Raw genomic sequence first — 12,721 nt, 5'->3', positions numbered from 1 at the left:
CCCCACCCCACCCCCCGTCTGTGTGCCTGAGCTGGGTGTGTGCCCATTTCAATCAGCAACCAGTCACACCTGTTCCTGGCACTCACCGCTGTCGCACGCTTGTGTTCCTGGGCCGTGGGACTCTGCGGCTCTGTGTGACCTCAACCCGCTCACTCGGAAGAGCGTGGGCTTAGATTGTTCGCCCACGAGACATTGACTGTTGATACCGTCGGTGCGCTTTGCTGATGAATGTTCTGCAAAAGGCGTTGGCACTAATTTCCAAAGTCAAAATTCCGTGGGCACCTACGCATCGTATTGCTTTATAGAGCCCAGTGCTGAAGGGTTGCACCTCGGGGGACAAGTCCCAGTCTGTGATGTCTTGGCCTCTGTCCGGAGAAGGAAGGCATGCCTCTTTATGGTGTTTATTTCTGTAACTGGCTCTGATAAAAGGCATTTGCTGAGTTTTGCTGAGGCTCGCCGCTTTGATGCTGGATTTGAAAGCCCTGTGCTTTCTCGGTGCCGTCCACGTTGTCAGAAGCGAAGGCACCCTGCTTCCCCAGCCATTTGTGACGATTCCTCGTTTTGCTCTTTCCTCTGTCAGTTTCAAAAATGATGTCTGTTTCTCCATCTTACCCCCTTTTTTTTAGTGGAGACCGTGTCCTATCTCATCTCTGTTTACACGAAATCGGAGGATTTCTGACTCCACACACCCATCTCTTGGTGGCCACTTGGGAGGAAAGGCCTCTTGATTCTTTTTGTTGTTTCTGAAGAGAACCTTCTCTGTTGCTTGGATGGCTTATTCCATGAGTGGACGTCCCCCCCAGCCGTGTGTGTGTGTACGTTGATGTTTGTTATCTCTGTCTGATGTGTATCTGTACTGTATCTCTCTGTCTGTGTCCATCTGTCCCTGTGTCTGTCTATCATTCCTTAGTTCGGTTGCAACCCATCCTGACATGTGGCATCAGGAGTTACTAGAAGCAAAGCAATTAAGTCAATGCAGGGAACGTGAAACTGCTCAACACGTAGCTGTGCAATTACTGTAAGCAAACGAATCACTTCTCACATCATTCATTCGCTTTTGGAAACAAGTTTGGGAACTGACCTGTGGTAGAGACAGCCATGTGTTTTTCAAACCCTCGCAGCCTTCCCATTGGAAAGATTGACAGAAAAACAGGGGATTCCCCTCTCTTGATATGAATTTATGGGAACCATTCCGGAATTCAAGGTAGATTGGATAATGAAACTTGAATTTGTTAGGAATAGTGTAAAAAGATTTTCTAAAAACCTTTAATGTTCTAATTTCCAACTCAAGCTAACAAAATGGAAGTAGGGTTTGGGATGGAGAAGATACCCAAGCCTCTGTCGCTTCGATCTCTGCACATAAGCAGTCTTCTGAGTCCAGCATCATGAGCCCGTGGATGAGCCTTTGTTCCCTGTGCTGGGACATGTGCAGCTTCTAACTCATTTTCCCACTCCCCCACCCTGCCCCAACACCCCCTCCCCTACCCCCACCCCCACGTTCCCTACCCCCACTGGCTCTCTTCCCGAATCACCTCCACAAGGACTGGGTTCCTAACTTGGTTCTTGAGCTCAGAGGGAAGCTGCAAAGAACCCACTAGGATTTCCCCAAAGATATGGGTCAGGACAGATGAAATACTAGGTTTTATTTTTTTTTAATTAAAAAAATTGTTTTTCATTTGTTTTTATTTAAGTTCGATTTGCCAACATATAGTACAACATAGTATAACACCCAGTGCTCATCCCATCACGTGCCCTCCTCAGTGCCCGTCACCCAGTCACCCCATCCTCCCGCCCACCTCCCCTTCTGCAACCCTTTGTGTTTCCCAGAGTTAGAGGTCTCTCATGGTTTGTCTCCCTCTCTGATTTTTCCCACTCAGTTCCCCTCCTTTCCCTTATGGTCCCTTTCACTAAGAAATAGTGAAGTTCTACCTTCAAAGTCACTGAAATCTGTCTATTGTTTCCCCCACTCCATGGAATTTTACCGCTCACAGGGTTGTAAGGAATGTGAAATTCCTGCGAATCCGGTGATTCGTTGAGAGAAAATGGCTAAGAGTAAGTTCCATGGTGAGATTTAGGGATGTTTCTGATTTTCTTATGTGTGGTCTGGACACAAATCTATAAACAGTGTTTCTTTAATATAAACAACATAATCATTAAAGAATGATTGAATTCTTAATCATTCAATTCTTCAGATAAGAATCTGGCTGGGCTGTTATGTTTGTTGTTTAAGGCTGAGTCATAGGTTCACAGTTAGGAAAAGTCCTTTTAGTCCAGACCTCTAACACTGGGTCTCCTCTCACCATGTGGCCGAGAAAAGGGTTTTTGTTGGGGCTTGTGAGTCTTTCATGGCTACATGGAGTCAGATGCAGATGATTCTAACCTTTCTCCCTTATTGTGGTCACTACATAACCTCAAGCCCAGGACTTAGCAGCTCTTTCACCCTCCTCTGTGTGCAGACCTGCAGAGCATCGTAGTGTGTACCCCTGTGTGTGCCCCTGCTCCCACCCCCATGTGTACACATGCATAGCTGTGTATTTCCCAGCTGGTGGTTCAAATGAGTGTCAGGACATAACTTGCTCTTTTTTTAAAAAAAGAAATTTAAATCCAATTAGCCAACATGTAGTAAATCATTAGTTTCAGAGGTAGAGGTCATTCATCATTTGCATAGAGAACACCCAGTGCTCAAGAATAAGACCCTGCAAAATCAATCACCACCCCTTGTCCCACAGTAACAAATCAGGGCTTTACTGGAGAAGGCCCTTCATACACATTTTTCTCTTTTTTTTTTTTTTTTTTTTTTTTTTTTTGGTTTATACACATTTTTCTCAATGAACATATGCAGTGTAAGTGTATGGCGTGTGCACGTGCACGTGTGCACACACACCATTTTTTGAGAGCTCTTTTTGAAGGAAATCAATTAGATATTTACTTTAAAATGTTTAAACCTCATACTGGAATCAGGATTCAGAATCAGGAGAGGAAAGCTTCCCCTCCCTCTCAACCTCGTCCCTCTCCCCCACCTCCCTGCTATAATTAAGTTATTTTAGGAAATGTCCCCCAGGGGGAAGAACATTTCTATAATATTCATATTTTTGCAGGTAGAAAAGAGCGACCACGAATCACTTTATTCAGTAACTTCAAAAAATATACTGCCTTCATATTCAGTAGTTGCTTGTGTATTTTGCATCCAAGTATCAATTACCATACTCTGCAGTATTTCTCCAAATATGTATTTTCTAGACAATGCAGGCAAAATTCACTTTAAAAGTTAGTTTTTCTCTGTAGATTTGAGTGCAGTTTAATTTCTGTTATTTTCTGCAGTACCAGTTAATTAGAAACCTGGTTTATAGTTACAGAGATGTGTCCCTGTCCCAGGATTAAATGTTAGATACTTTTCCTTGCCTTTTTTTTTTTTTTCTTTTTAAACTCCATGAACAAAAGATTTTCTGGAGTTTGATTCTCCCTTAAGGAATTGTATTTTGTTATAGCTTAGCATTTTGGATTTAGAAATCACGGCGACCAGTGTTTGAATCAGTGTTTCATTTGTGAACAAAATCCCATAAAATGAAAAGCTCCCCATCTGTGTCATTTGGTGGAGGGAAAGAAGAAGGAGCCGTTTTAAAACTTTTTGTCGACATGGATTAATGTTGGACTATTTTGAAATTATGATTAACAGATATTTCTTTATCAGACACTTCTTTGATACAGACACATAATGGGAGGGGGGCTAGCGAGGGGATTATATGTCCCCCAAGTAAGGCCTGGCCCTGCTCAGCATGGAGCTGTGGTGTAGCAGTAAAGTCTAGACTTTGAGGTGAAGACTGATTATGGTGACAGAGCCACGGCATCATTACTCATCACTCAGGATCCCAGGCTTTGCAATATTACATGATTCCGTTTTAAATGGTTAATACTTGTATTTTCTTCAGCAAAACAAACAAACAAACAAAATCCCCACATTCCAAAAAATCCCATCCCACTTTATGCTTTCCTCAGGATCTAAAAGAATCACATCCACTTTTCTATGATGCACTTGCTGCCCCTAAGGGCAGTTAGCAACCATTAAACCAATCTTTTCGGCAATTTTCACAGCCTTTAAAACGCGTTGAGTGTGCCAGGCGTGTTGGTATCACACTTTGTGGCGGCTAGCTTTGGGAATGCTACAGAATTGCTCATTTTGGCTTTAGGTTTTTGGCACATCTCTCTCCTCCCCATTTCTCACTAAAGAAGACTTGGATAGATATTTTCAATGCATGTTAGTACTAAAGGCAGGACTCTGAAGTTTCTAAATAACGCAAAATTCTTCTTACTCAGGATATTTACTTTTTCCGATATTACAAAGCGAATCCTAAATTACTGGCTTACCCGTATGAGTTGGAGAAAAGTTTCAATGCAGAAGAGAGCCCAGATGACTAACCAAGTGTGTAACATTCTCTTTTACTTATTCTAGAAATTAATAATCTGTGGAAATGACCACTTTGGGCAGGCATTACTGAGTCAACTGCATAGCTCTGAAGGAAGGAAGTTCTTAAATGTTTTACTTATTTTCTTGATTCTAGGATTCACTATTTTGCCCTTGTAACGCTTCTGAAATTGAAGTGTGACTCAAAATTGATGACACGTCATGGCTTATTGACAGTGTTTTGTCCTATTTAACAGGATATAAAATAATAGTGCACAATAAAATGAAGGTATCTTAGATCTGAGGAAATACAGTATTTGGTTGGCTGTGTCCTACTCTATCCCATTGGCTAGCACAAAATGATATAATAGGGAAAAACAGTTGACTTTATGTCAACGGTCATTTAGAACTAATTTAACCTCACAGATTGAGGTTAATTAAATAGCTAGAAATATGTTCTCTGCTTGGTAAAAGAGAAATAGCTATCCGCAAGGCTGTGTGCTTGTTACCATGTGAGAATGTGTCTATATCCATGGCAGTGTTTGGGTCATGATGAGCCTCACAGGGTGTTTGCCTTTTTTTTTTTTTTTTTTTAATTGTGAAAAATAAAAATCTACGAGCCAAGATGTAAAAAAAAAGCAAAGGCTCTCAAACCTAACTGCAACTACATTTAAAATAAAGTTTCCTTGGTACCTTTTGAGTCAGTTGATGCTCAAAATGTAGACTCAGGCATTCATTCATCCAGGCAAATTGTACCTGCTTCTGCGGCCGGAAGCACCTGATTCCATATCAACAATGCTGGGTCTGAAGACCGTTAAACCTTCTTGTGTTTAAAACCCTTAAATCTATGAGAAGCGTATTTACAATTGTAGCATAAACACCTGCCCCCGCCCCATCAAACACACCAGTTTTGCTCAAGGAAGCACTTAAATACTGATCACTTGTTGGCTTGGGAAATGTCCAGACTGATAACTTCTAAAATGCTGCCCTTAGACACTATAGAAACCTGAAACTATAAAAATAGGCAACATTTTCCAATGGAATACGTTTTCTGTTTCAAAGAGTAATATCCTAGATATTCATTGTGGAGGACCCGGAACACACAGGAAAACCTAAGAAAATGTGATTCCCATGGTTGCAGCACTGATGACCACCAGTAATGACCCAATGAATATCCCTCTTGATTCTTCCACGGATCTGACACGTGGGCTTGCACATACACGTGTGCACACACACACGTTGCCATTACAAAAATAGACCGTGTTTCCTAGGGTGCCTTCCACCCCATGGCTGCTGTTCTAGGACTCCTAGGTTGGCTCCTGGGGCTTCTGTGAACAGGTGGGATTACCTGGCAGGGTTTTCCAGATGTCTTGTGTGTGGATGCTCACTGGTGCCCAGTGACCAATCACTATTTGGACAGAAAGTTTCACCCATTGGTGGTTGGAATGAGGCAGCCCCCAAGTCTATATTTTAAGATGAAACGTACTTACATTGTTATTTGGGGCAAAAGTGAATCAGAAAATGTTATTGATAAATTTCACTCTTTATTGTCCTTTTGGCTCCTCTTGGGTTCTCAGTATAAGGAGGAGAAAATTAGTGCATGTGCAGCCAGACCCTCCTCTCACATTGGAGAGGACTCCGGGCTCAAGCCCATTTTGGAGTGAGAACATGAGCTACTGTTGTGTCCAAAGACTTGTCCTGGGGAAGAGCTCCATGATGTCTGTCCAACCACACTTCTTTGGAAACAAAATATTTTGATTTTTATGTCTTTAAAATTAATGGTTGTTTCAGCATAGACACAGCTTTGGTGAGTCCAGTCTACACGATGCGTTTCAGAAATGAAGATGATGGGAGTTTAAAACTACAAGGCTTCTTAAGGACCAAGCCTCCCGTTTTCTTTCTTAAAAATGAAGAATCCTACATTTTGGTCTTTTAACAGTGTGGGGCCCTCGTTAATATGTTTTTCTTGGTCTAACAAATATCTGGGTGTCCACAGTGCCAGCGCCCTTGGGTCATGGTTAGTAGGAGCTACAGGGCCTTAGCAGCGACTGTCATTGGCATATAGGGTTTGGAATGCAAGAGCAATAGTTTGATGCTGGACAGTTAAGGTGCAATTCCTAGGAAGCTGGAAAAGCCACCCATTCAGGGTGCAGAGTGTCCTTCCACAGGGCAGCCTCCAGGTTGTGTGTCCTCAGGTCTGGGAAGTCTTCCCATGTCCATTTCTGGAGAACACGGAGGAGTGGGAATGAAATAGCTAAACACAAGTGGCCAGGACTGAGAGCTTTTGCAACAAAGATAGGACGAACATGAGCCATGTGGGGGATGCTTGGGGGCAGAAAGAGAGGGGATGAGGCAACCATTTGGCTTGAGCTTCACACTAAAATGGGAACCCACCGGCAAACAAAGAGTCAGTTTTGGTGGTTGAATAATTTTGCCTTTCTCAGTCCCTTGTATGACATTTCTTGAGACCCAGGCATGTTCCTTCAGTTATTGGCACATTTGAAGGGAAAAAAGTTATTTTTGTGAATTGCCATCATTTTATTCTGGCTCCACTGGTCCTTCCAAAGGCTCTTGGTAGGGCCTCTAGCTTTCTGGGCTTCTGAGAGTGTCAGCACTGAGGAGATACCAGGGGGAGGAGGCGGCCCAGTCTCTGTGCCTGGGTGATGGCCTCCCCACATGATCATGGAGTGTGTTAGGTCAATTCTGAGCCTCAGTCCTCTGTACGTCTGCGTCTGGTGCCTGACAGTTGACCCAAGCTTTGGTTCTCTAGCGGAAGGCTTTGGTTTCCTTTTACTTCTTGGTGTAACAGATCTGCAGACACTCACCGCTTCTGCAACTGTGAGCCGCCCACGTGAATAGGGGCAAAGGCCCATGGAGATGTCAGCCGTGCGCAGGGAGAGCATGTTGGCCGCTCCCATAAACTTGTAGCATCGTCCACTCCAGAGAGTTCTGTCGGAGGAAGGTTCCCAGTTTTCAAGCTTTCAGATAATGGTTGACATTAATGCCTCTCTTTCCCAGCATGATCTAGAGTTTGCCAGAAAACTCTGTAAACAGAGCTGTTTTTTTTTTTTTTTTTTTCTTTATCGTGGAAGGCCTGTAAACTTTTCTTTCCAGGCATCATGGAGAGAGTGTGGCTTTTGCTTTGCAGCTGGGCTGCATCAGAAGTATGCATTGAAAACATAAACTTCCTTAACTGGAAAAAGAATGCTTCTGTGTCTTCAAAATAGCTTTGCTCTGTGACATTTTTGCCGTCGCGGGTTTTTTATCAGTGGCGACACTTCTTTTACTTACTTGTTTAACTTGGCTGCTCTTGAAGGCCCTCAGCTACACACAGACACACACTCGTGCACGCAGATGCACACACTCAAAAAGGATCTCTCTTTTCCACTTTAACTTTTATTTCCCATCTGCTCGGCTCGTGGTGAAATGGGCGGCCTCATTTGTGAGCTATATTCTGAGAGAACACAGCTGCTATTTTGCGGAGGAGTAGAGAGCGCCATAGCTTTGAGTTGCAGTTTCTTCGCTGGGGTGTTCATATTGAAAGTACCGGAAGGCAGATGGCCCTGGGACCGGAAAGGGAAGCTATGTAGCTCATTTTACCTGAAATTATCCAATAACGATGGCTGGCGTTTGGGATCGGAGGGAGGTTGGTGAGCTCCTGCCATGGAGGTGGTTGTATTATTGCTGTGGGTGAGAATCAGGTGCACCCCATGGTGCAAGGGCGGAGATGGGGGCCTCGGGGAGGCCAAGAGGGGTTCCCTCCTCGGAACTCTCCTCCTCCTCGTCCTGACAGCCTTGTGTTGAGACCTCCAGCCCCATGCGCTGGGGGTGAGGTCCCTAGCATGTCCTCATAAACGCTCTTTCCTCCTCCTGTCATTAAAGACATATGCAAGTTGCCCAAAGAAGAAGGCACGTGCAGGAAATTCATGTTAAAATGGTACTACGACGTGGAGACGAAAAGCTGCATGAGATTCTGGTACGGAGGTTGCAGCGGCAACGAAAACAGATTCGATTCACAGAAAGAATGTGAAACGGTTTGCACTCCTGGTAAGTGGCTGATTCTTCTTTGGTGTTTGCTGCTTTTGCGAAATCAGAGAAGCGATCCGGGCCGACTATGCACCTCGGTTAAGATAGTTGAACGACGATGATTACGAGAGAGAGAGAGATGACAGAGGAGGTCGGTGGTGTCTTTAGAGAAGGAAGATACTCAAAAAGAACACAGGAAATTCATTTTCTGAACTAGTATCATTTCCTAAAAACATCCCTGTAATACTTGGATTCTTGCTGACCAAGAAACACAGGGCCCAGCTATCCCTCCCTCTTCATCGTTAAATGATCACGCTTTGAGTGATACTAATGTTGGCACAGGGGCCACCCATGATCTCCGTGACGTTGGGCAGCCTGACTGCTGATGTGGTAAGGGCGGCCTCCCTGAGAGCCCAGGGAAAGCGCAGTGTGTGCAAAGGCCCGGGGGCCAGGCGAGGCAGCAGACAGGCTCAGACTGCCCACAAGGCCCCAGACCCATGGCCAGGGAGAACCAGGGGGGCCACGCAAGGCACTCAGCAGAAAAGCAAGGTTAGGGGGGAAACCCAGAGGCCGCGGGACAGTTGTGGTAAGAAATGCTGCATCCTTTTCCATCAATAATATCACCCTGCACTTCTCTCTCACCCCCCCCCCCCCGCCCCGGCCTGCCCCTCCACCGACGCTCAGCGCTCGTCAACCCCGGGGTCATCGCTGCCATGGGGACCTAAGCGTGGCCGACCGGGACCACATACCTCTTGAAGAAGAAGGAGTCAGCCGTGGCGAGTCGTCTCTGTAGAAGCTCTGGGTATAGACATCCGCGCACTGTTCCATTTCCTGCTTTGATTTGCCCTCGAACTTGGGAGGAACCGATCTGCAGCATGACCTATCGATATGGTGCTAAATGTGTCTGTGGACTCCGTGCTCTCCGTCTCCAGGCAGTTATATCGTATACTTTGAACGTTGTGTAATAGTTACCCACTGCTGGTGTTTATGTGAACATTTCTATAAACTCAGACCCGCCCCCCGGCCCCTGCCTCCCCACCCCGGAGTTTCACACTATGCCACTTTGGGGCGAGCGCAAGGTCTAGAATAGGACTCCCCACTCACCGCGGCTCTGTATGCTTCTGCTTGGTTCATCCCTTCCCTCTCCAGTAGGCACGACGTTAGGTGGAAAGCCTCGCATGGGGAACAAACAAGAGTCCCGCTTTTCAATTCCCGCCGCCACCCCACCCTCCCCAGTTCCCAGATTAGACTTCAAGCCGATTTTTCTTTTTCCAAAGCCTCTGACAAATGACCCAGTTAGAAGGAAGCAAAAATCCCTTCATCTTTGTGCACTGTTGTGAGACCAATGCCTTCATTAAAGAATGAAAAAAAAAAGAAAGTCATAATAGAGAATATTTTTGGCATTCCTCTAATGTTGTGTGTTGTGGTTTATTATTTTTTTTTGTGCGGGGCGGGGGAGGGTGATTAATTTTAATTTTAAAAATTTTAGGAAATTTATACAAAGAAACTTTTTAATAAAGTATATTGAAAGTGTCATGGGTTTGGTGTGACTGGCTGTCTTGTTTCCCTATAATAGCACCTGCTGTCACGATGACCCCGGGCCCAGGGGAGTGGGGCCCAGCCTGGCATCTATCCTTTTGTTCCCAGGGCGGACAGGGGACTCTGCTCCATCAGGGAGTGAGGGGAGACCGGGGCTCAGCCCCTTGGCCCTGCAGGGCTCTGGGACACGGTGGGTCGCCTTCCCAGCTTAGGACCCTTTCTGGAATCTTTGTGATCTTCAGAACCAGGTGGCTTTTATCCTGTGCTCTACCTTCTGGTTGAACCCACAGCCGTGGGCTCTTTACCTGCTTCTTCTTATTTTTTTTAACCCTTTTCCTCTGTTAATAGTTTTATTTTTAGGAGTGATACTGGTATTGTAATTTTTTATATTTTTTTTATTTTTTTAATAATAAATTTATTTTTTATTGGTGTTCAATTTGCCAACATACAGAATAACTACCTGCTTCTTCTTAGTCATGTTTCCCAGGGTTGGGTTTGCTCCTGCCCCAGTGGCCGAGAGATGAGAAACCATTGGCCAGGAAACACTAGCCCTTTCCTAGAGTCTCAAAGACCAAGTGCAAAATTACTTATTTATTTATTTGTTTGTTTATTTATTTATTTATTTATTTATTTATTTATTTATATTTCCTTAAAGACCTTTTCCTCCCGTCTTCAGAAGTAACACAAGAGTGGGCGCTGGGTGGCTCCATTGGTGAAGTACCTGCCCACGGCTCAGGTCGTGATCCCCGGGTCCTGACTCCGAGCCCCACGCCGGGCTCCTTGCTCAGCGGGGAGCCTGCTTCTCCCTCTCCCTCCCCCTGCTTGTGGTCTCATGCTCAAATAAACACGTAAAATCCTAAAAAAAAAAAAAAAAAAAAGAAATAAAATAAAAGAAGTAACACATAAATAAATACATGTTTAGGTGGCATCTGAAGCCTACTTAGGAGAGAGGCTGCGTTAGTGACACACCTGCTCTGACAAATGCTCCCGACAGATGCAGGGACCTTGGGCGTGGGCAGCCCCGCCTTATGTAGGACGGGGATGTGTCCGTCAGTCCATCTACGGAATGGAAAGACAGGAGGTCAGAGAGTGTGCCGAGCCCCCTGTGATCCACTCCCTGTGACTTCCACCCAGATCTTTGGGTGAAATTTCTAAATTCTCAAAATGAACTCAGGGTGGCCCATCTGCCTAGAAAGCGGGGGAAGAACTGAGCTTTGTGGCCATGTCAAGGTAGCGCGGAGACAGAGAAGGGGAAGGACGGGGTGGTTGCAGGAGCTCCCCCAACCCCCCTCCCCCATGGGGAATTGGCAGAAATTTGAGGGATGACTCAGGATTTCATAGGACATCGGGGAAGTGAGTTTACCTGCCTTCTTTGGGACTGAGAGCCTGCTTGGACATCAGGGGAGCTTCCGAGTAACCAAAAAGCTTCGGGAACTCCTCAGATGCTCTCACCATCAGGGTGCCCCCCAGACACGACTGCTCCATCCTGCACAGGAGCCCTGTGGGGTTCCTCTCCCCTTCCCTACTGGGGGTGAGCAACCCTTCCTTCCCAGGGGCTCTCTCTGCCCTTGAGGTCACTCTGACACCCCCTCCTCTTTAAGGGCCCCTTTTGAAGATAAGGCCAGCCCAGGGGACTTACACAGAGCTCGGCGATGGTCACAAATGCCCTTCAAGTGCATGTTCAGCCTGGGGTGGGGTGGGGGGAATGTGCACTCTGCGATGTTCTCAGGGACAGCGCCCCCAAAGTTCCCCGCCCCCGGGGGAACAGCCCCTTTTCCTTGTAAATACGCCTGCACCTCCCCTCAAGCTGTGTGCAAGCCGAGGTCATGCATGGGGGCAAGAAGGTTTGCAGTGGGGACTGGGGAGGGGAGATCCCTGGGCCCGGGTGCGAGGTGGGCCGTCGCCGGGGCTGCTGTAGGCGGTGACCATGGGCTCGGCAGCTACGGCGACAGAGCTGGACTCTCACAGCTTTGGGGGCTGCACGTCCAAAATCAAGGAGTTGGCAGGGCCGTGCTCCCCGGAAATCTGCAGGAAACCCGGTCTTGCTTCTTGGCTTTCTGGCGACCCCGGGGCTTGCAGCTGCCTCCCCCCGATTCTGCCCCCGTGTGCACATGGCTGTCTTCTCACAAGGACATGGGTCGTATGGGATCAGGGCCTGCCCTACACCAGGGTGGCCTCACCCCATCTAGTTAGAGCTGCGTTGACCCTATTTGCAAATAGCCTGACCTACTGGGGGATTAGGACTTCTGATCTATCTCTTTTTTGGGGGGTGAGGAGGGCAAGGGAGCTCACAATTGAGCCCATAAGACAGCGTTAGCATTTCCATACCTGCCCCCACCCGCCCCCCGGCCCGATGCTCCGGGGCCAGCGGCTCCCCCAGTGAGGGCTTTCGGCTGAATCCTATCACTGTCAAGTCACTTGAGGTTATGAAAACCGTCACAGATGGATCTCAAGGCTGGGGCCCATTCATTTTAAAACTTAAATCCCAGGATGCCTGGGGGGCTTAGCGGTCCAGTGTCTGCCTTCAGCTCAGGGCGTGACCCTGGGGTCCCGGGATCGAGTCCCACGTCAGGCTCCCTGCAAGGAGCCTGCTTCTCCCTCTGCCTGTGTCTCTGCCTCTGTCTCTGTGTCCCCCATGACTAAATAGTTAAAATTAAAAAAGTAAGTAAAAAAGAAAAATAAAATCCCAGATACTCTCCACAGCCTTTTACTGTGAGCCACAGCGTAGGCTACACTCATAGGGTCGGAGTGGAG

At 46.6% G+C, this 12,721-nt stretch overlaps 1 protein-coding gene across 1 annotated transcript in view; it reads left to right on the top strand.

Annotated features, from left to right (window-relative positions):
* Positions 1-9,964, top strand: part of COL6A3 (collagen type VI alpha 3 chain) — an 81,088-nt gene extending 71,124 nt beyond the window's left edge. Inside the window, exons 42-43 of the mRNA XM_072796802.1 lie at positions 8,285-8,449; positions 9,113-9,964. Of these exons, the coding sequence (XP_072652903.1) occupies positions 8,285-8,449; positions 9,113-9,153 (206 nt within the window). The 3' untranslated portion in view covers positions 9,154-9,964. The remainder of the gene's footprint in view (positions 1-8,284; positions 8,450-9,112) is intronic.
* The last annotated feature ends 2,757 nt before the right edge of the window (positions 9,965-12,721 follow it).

The sequence above is a fragment of the Canis lupus genome, chromosome 24 (genome assembly GCF_048164855.1).
Source record: "Canis lupus baileyi chromosome 24, mCanLup2.hap1, whole genome shotgun sequence".
NCBI classification, from domain to species: domain Eukaryota; kingdom Metazoa; phylum Chordata; class Mammalia; order Carnivora; family Canidae; genus Canis; species Canis lupus.
The sequence above is the reverse complement of the archived record's forward strand: the minus strand, read 5'-3'. Positions and strand labels throughout refer to the sequence as shown.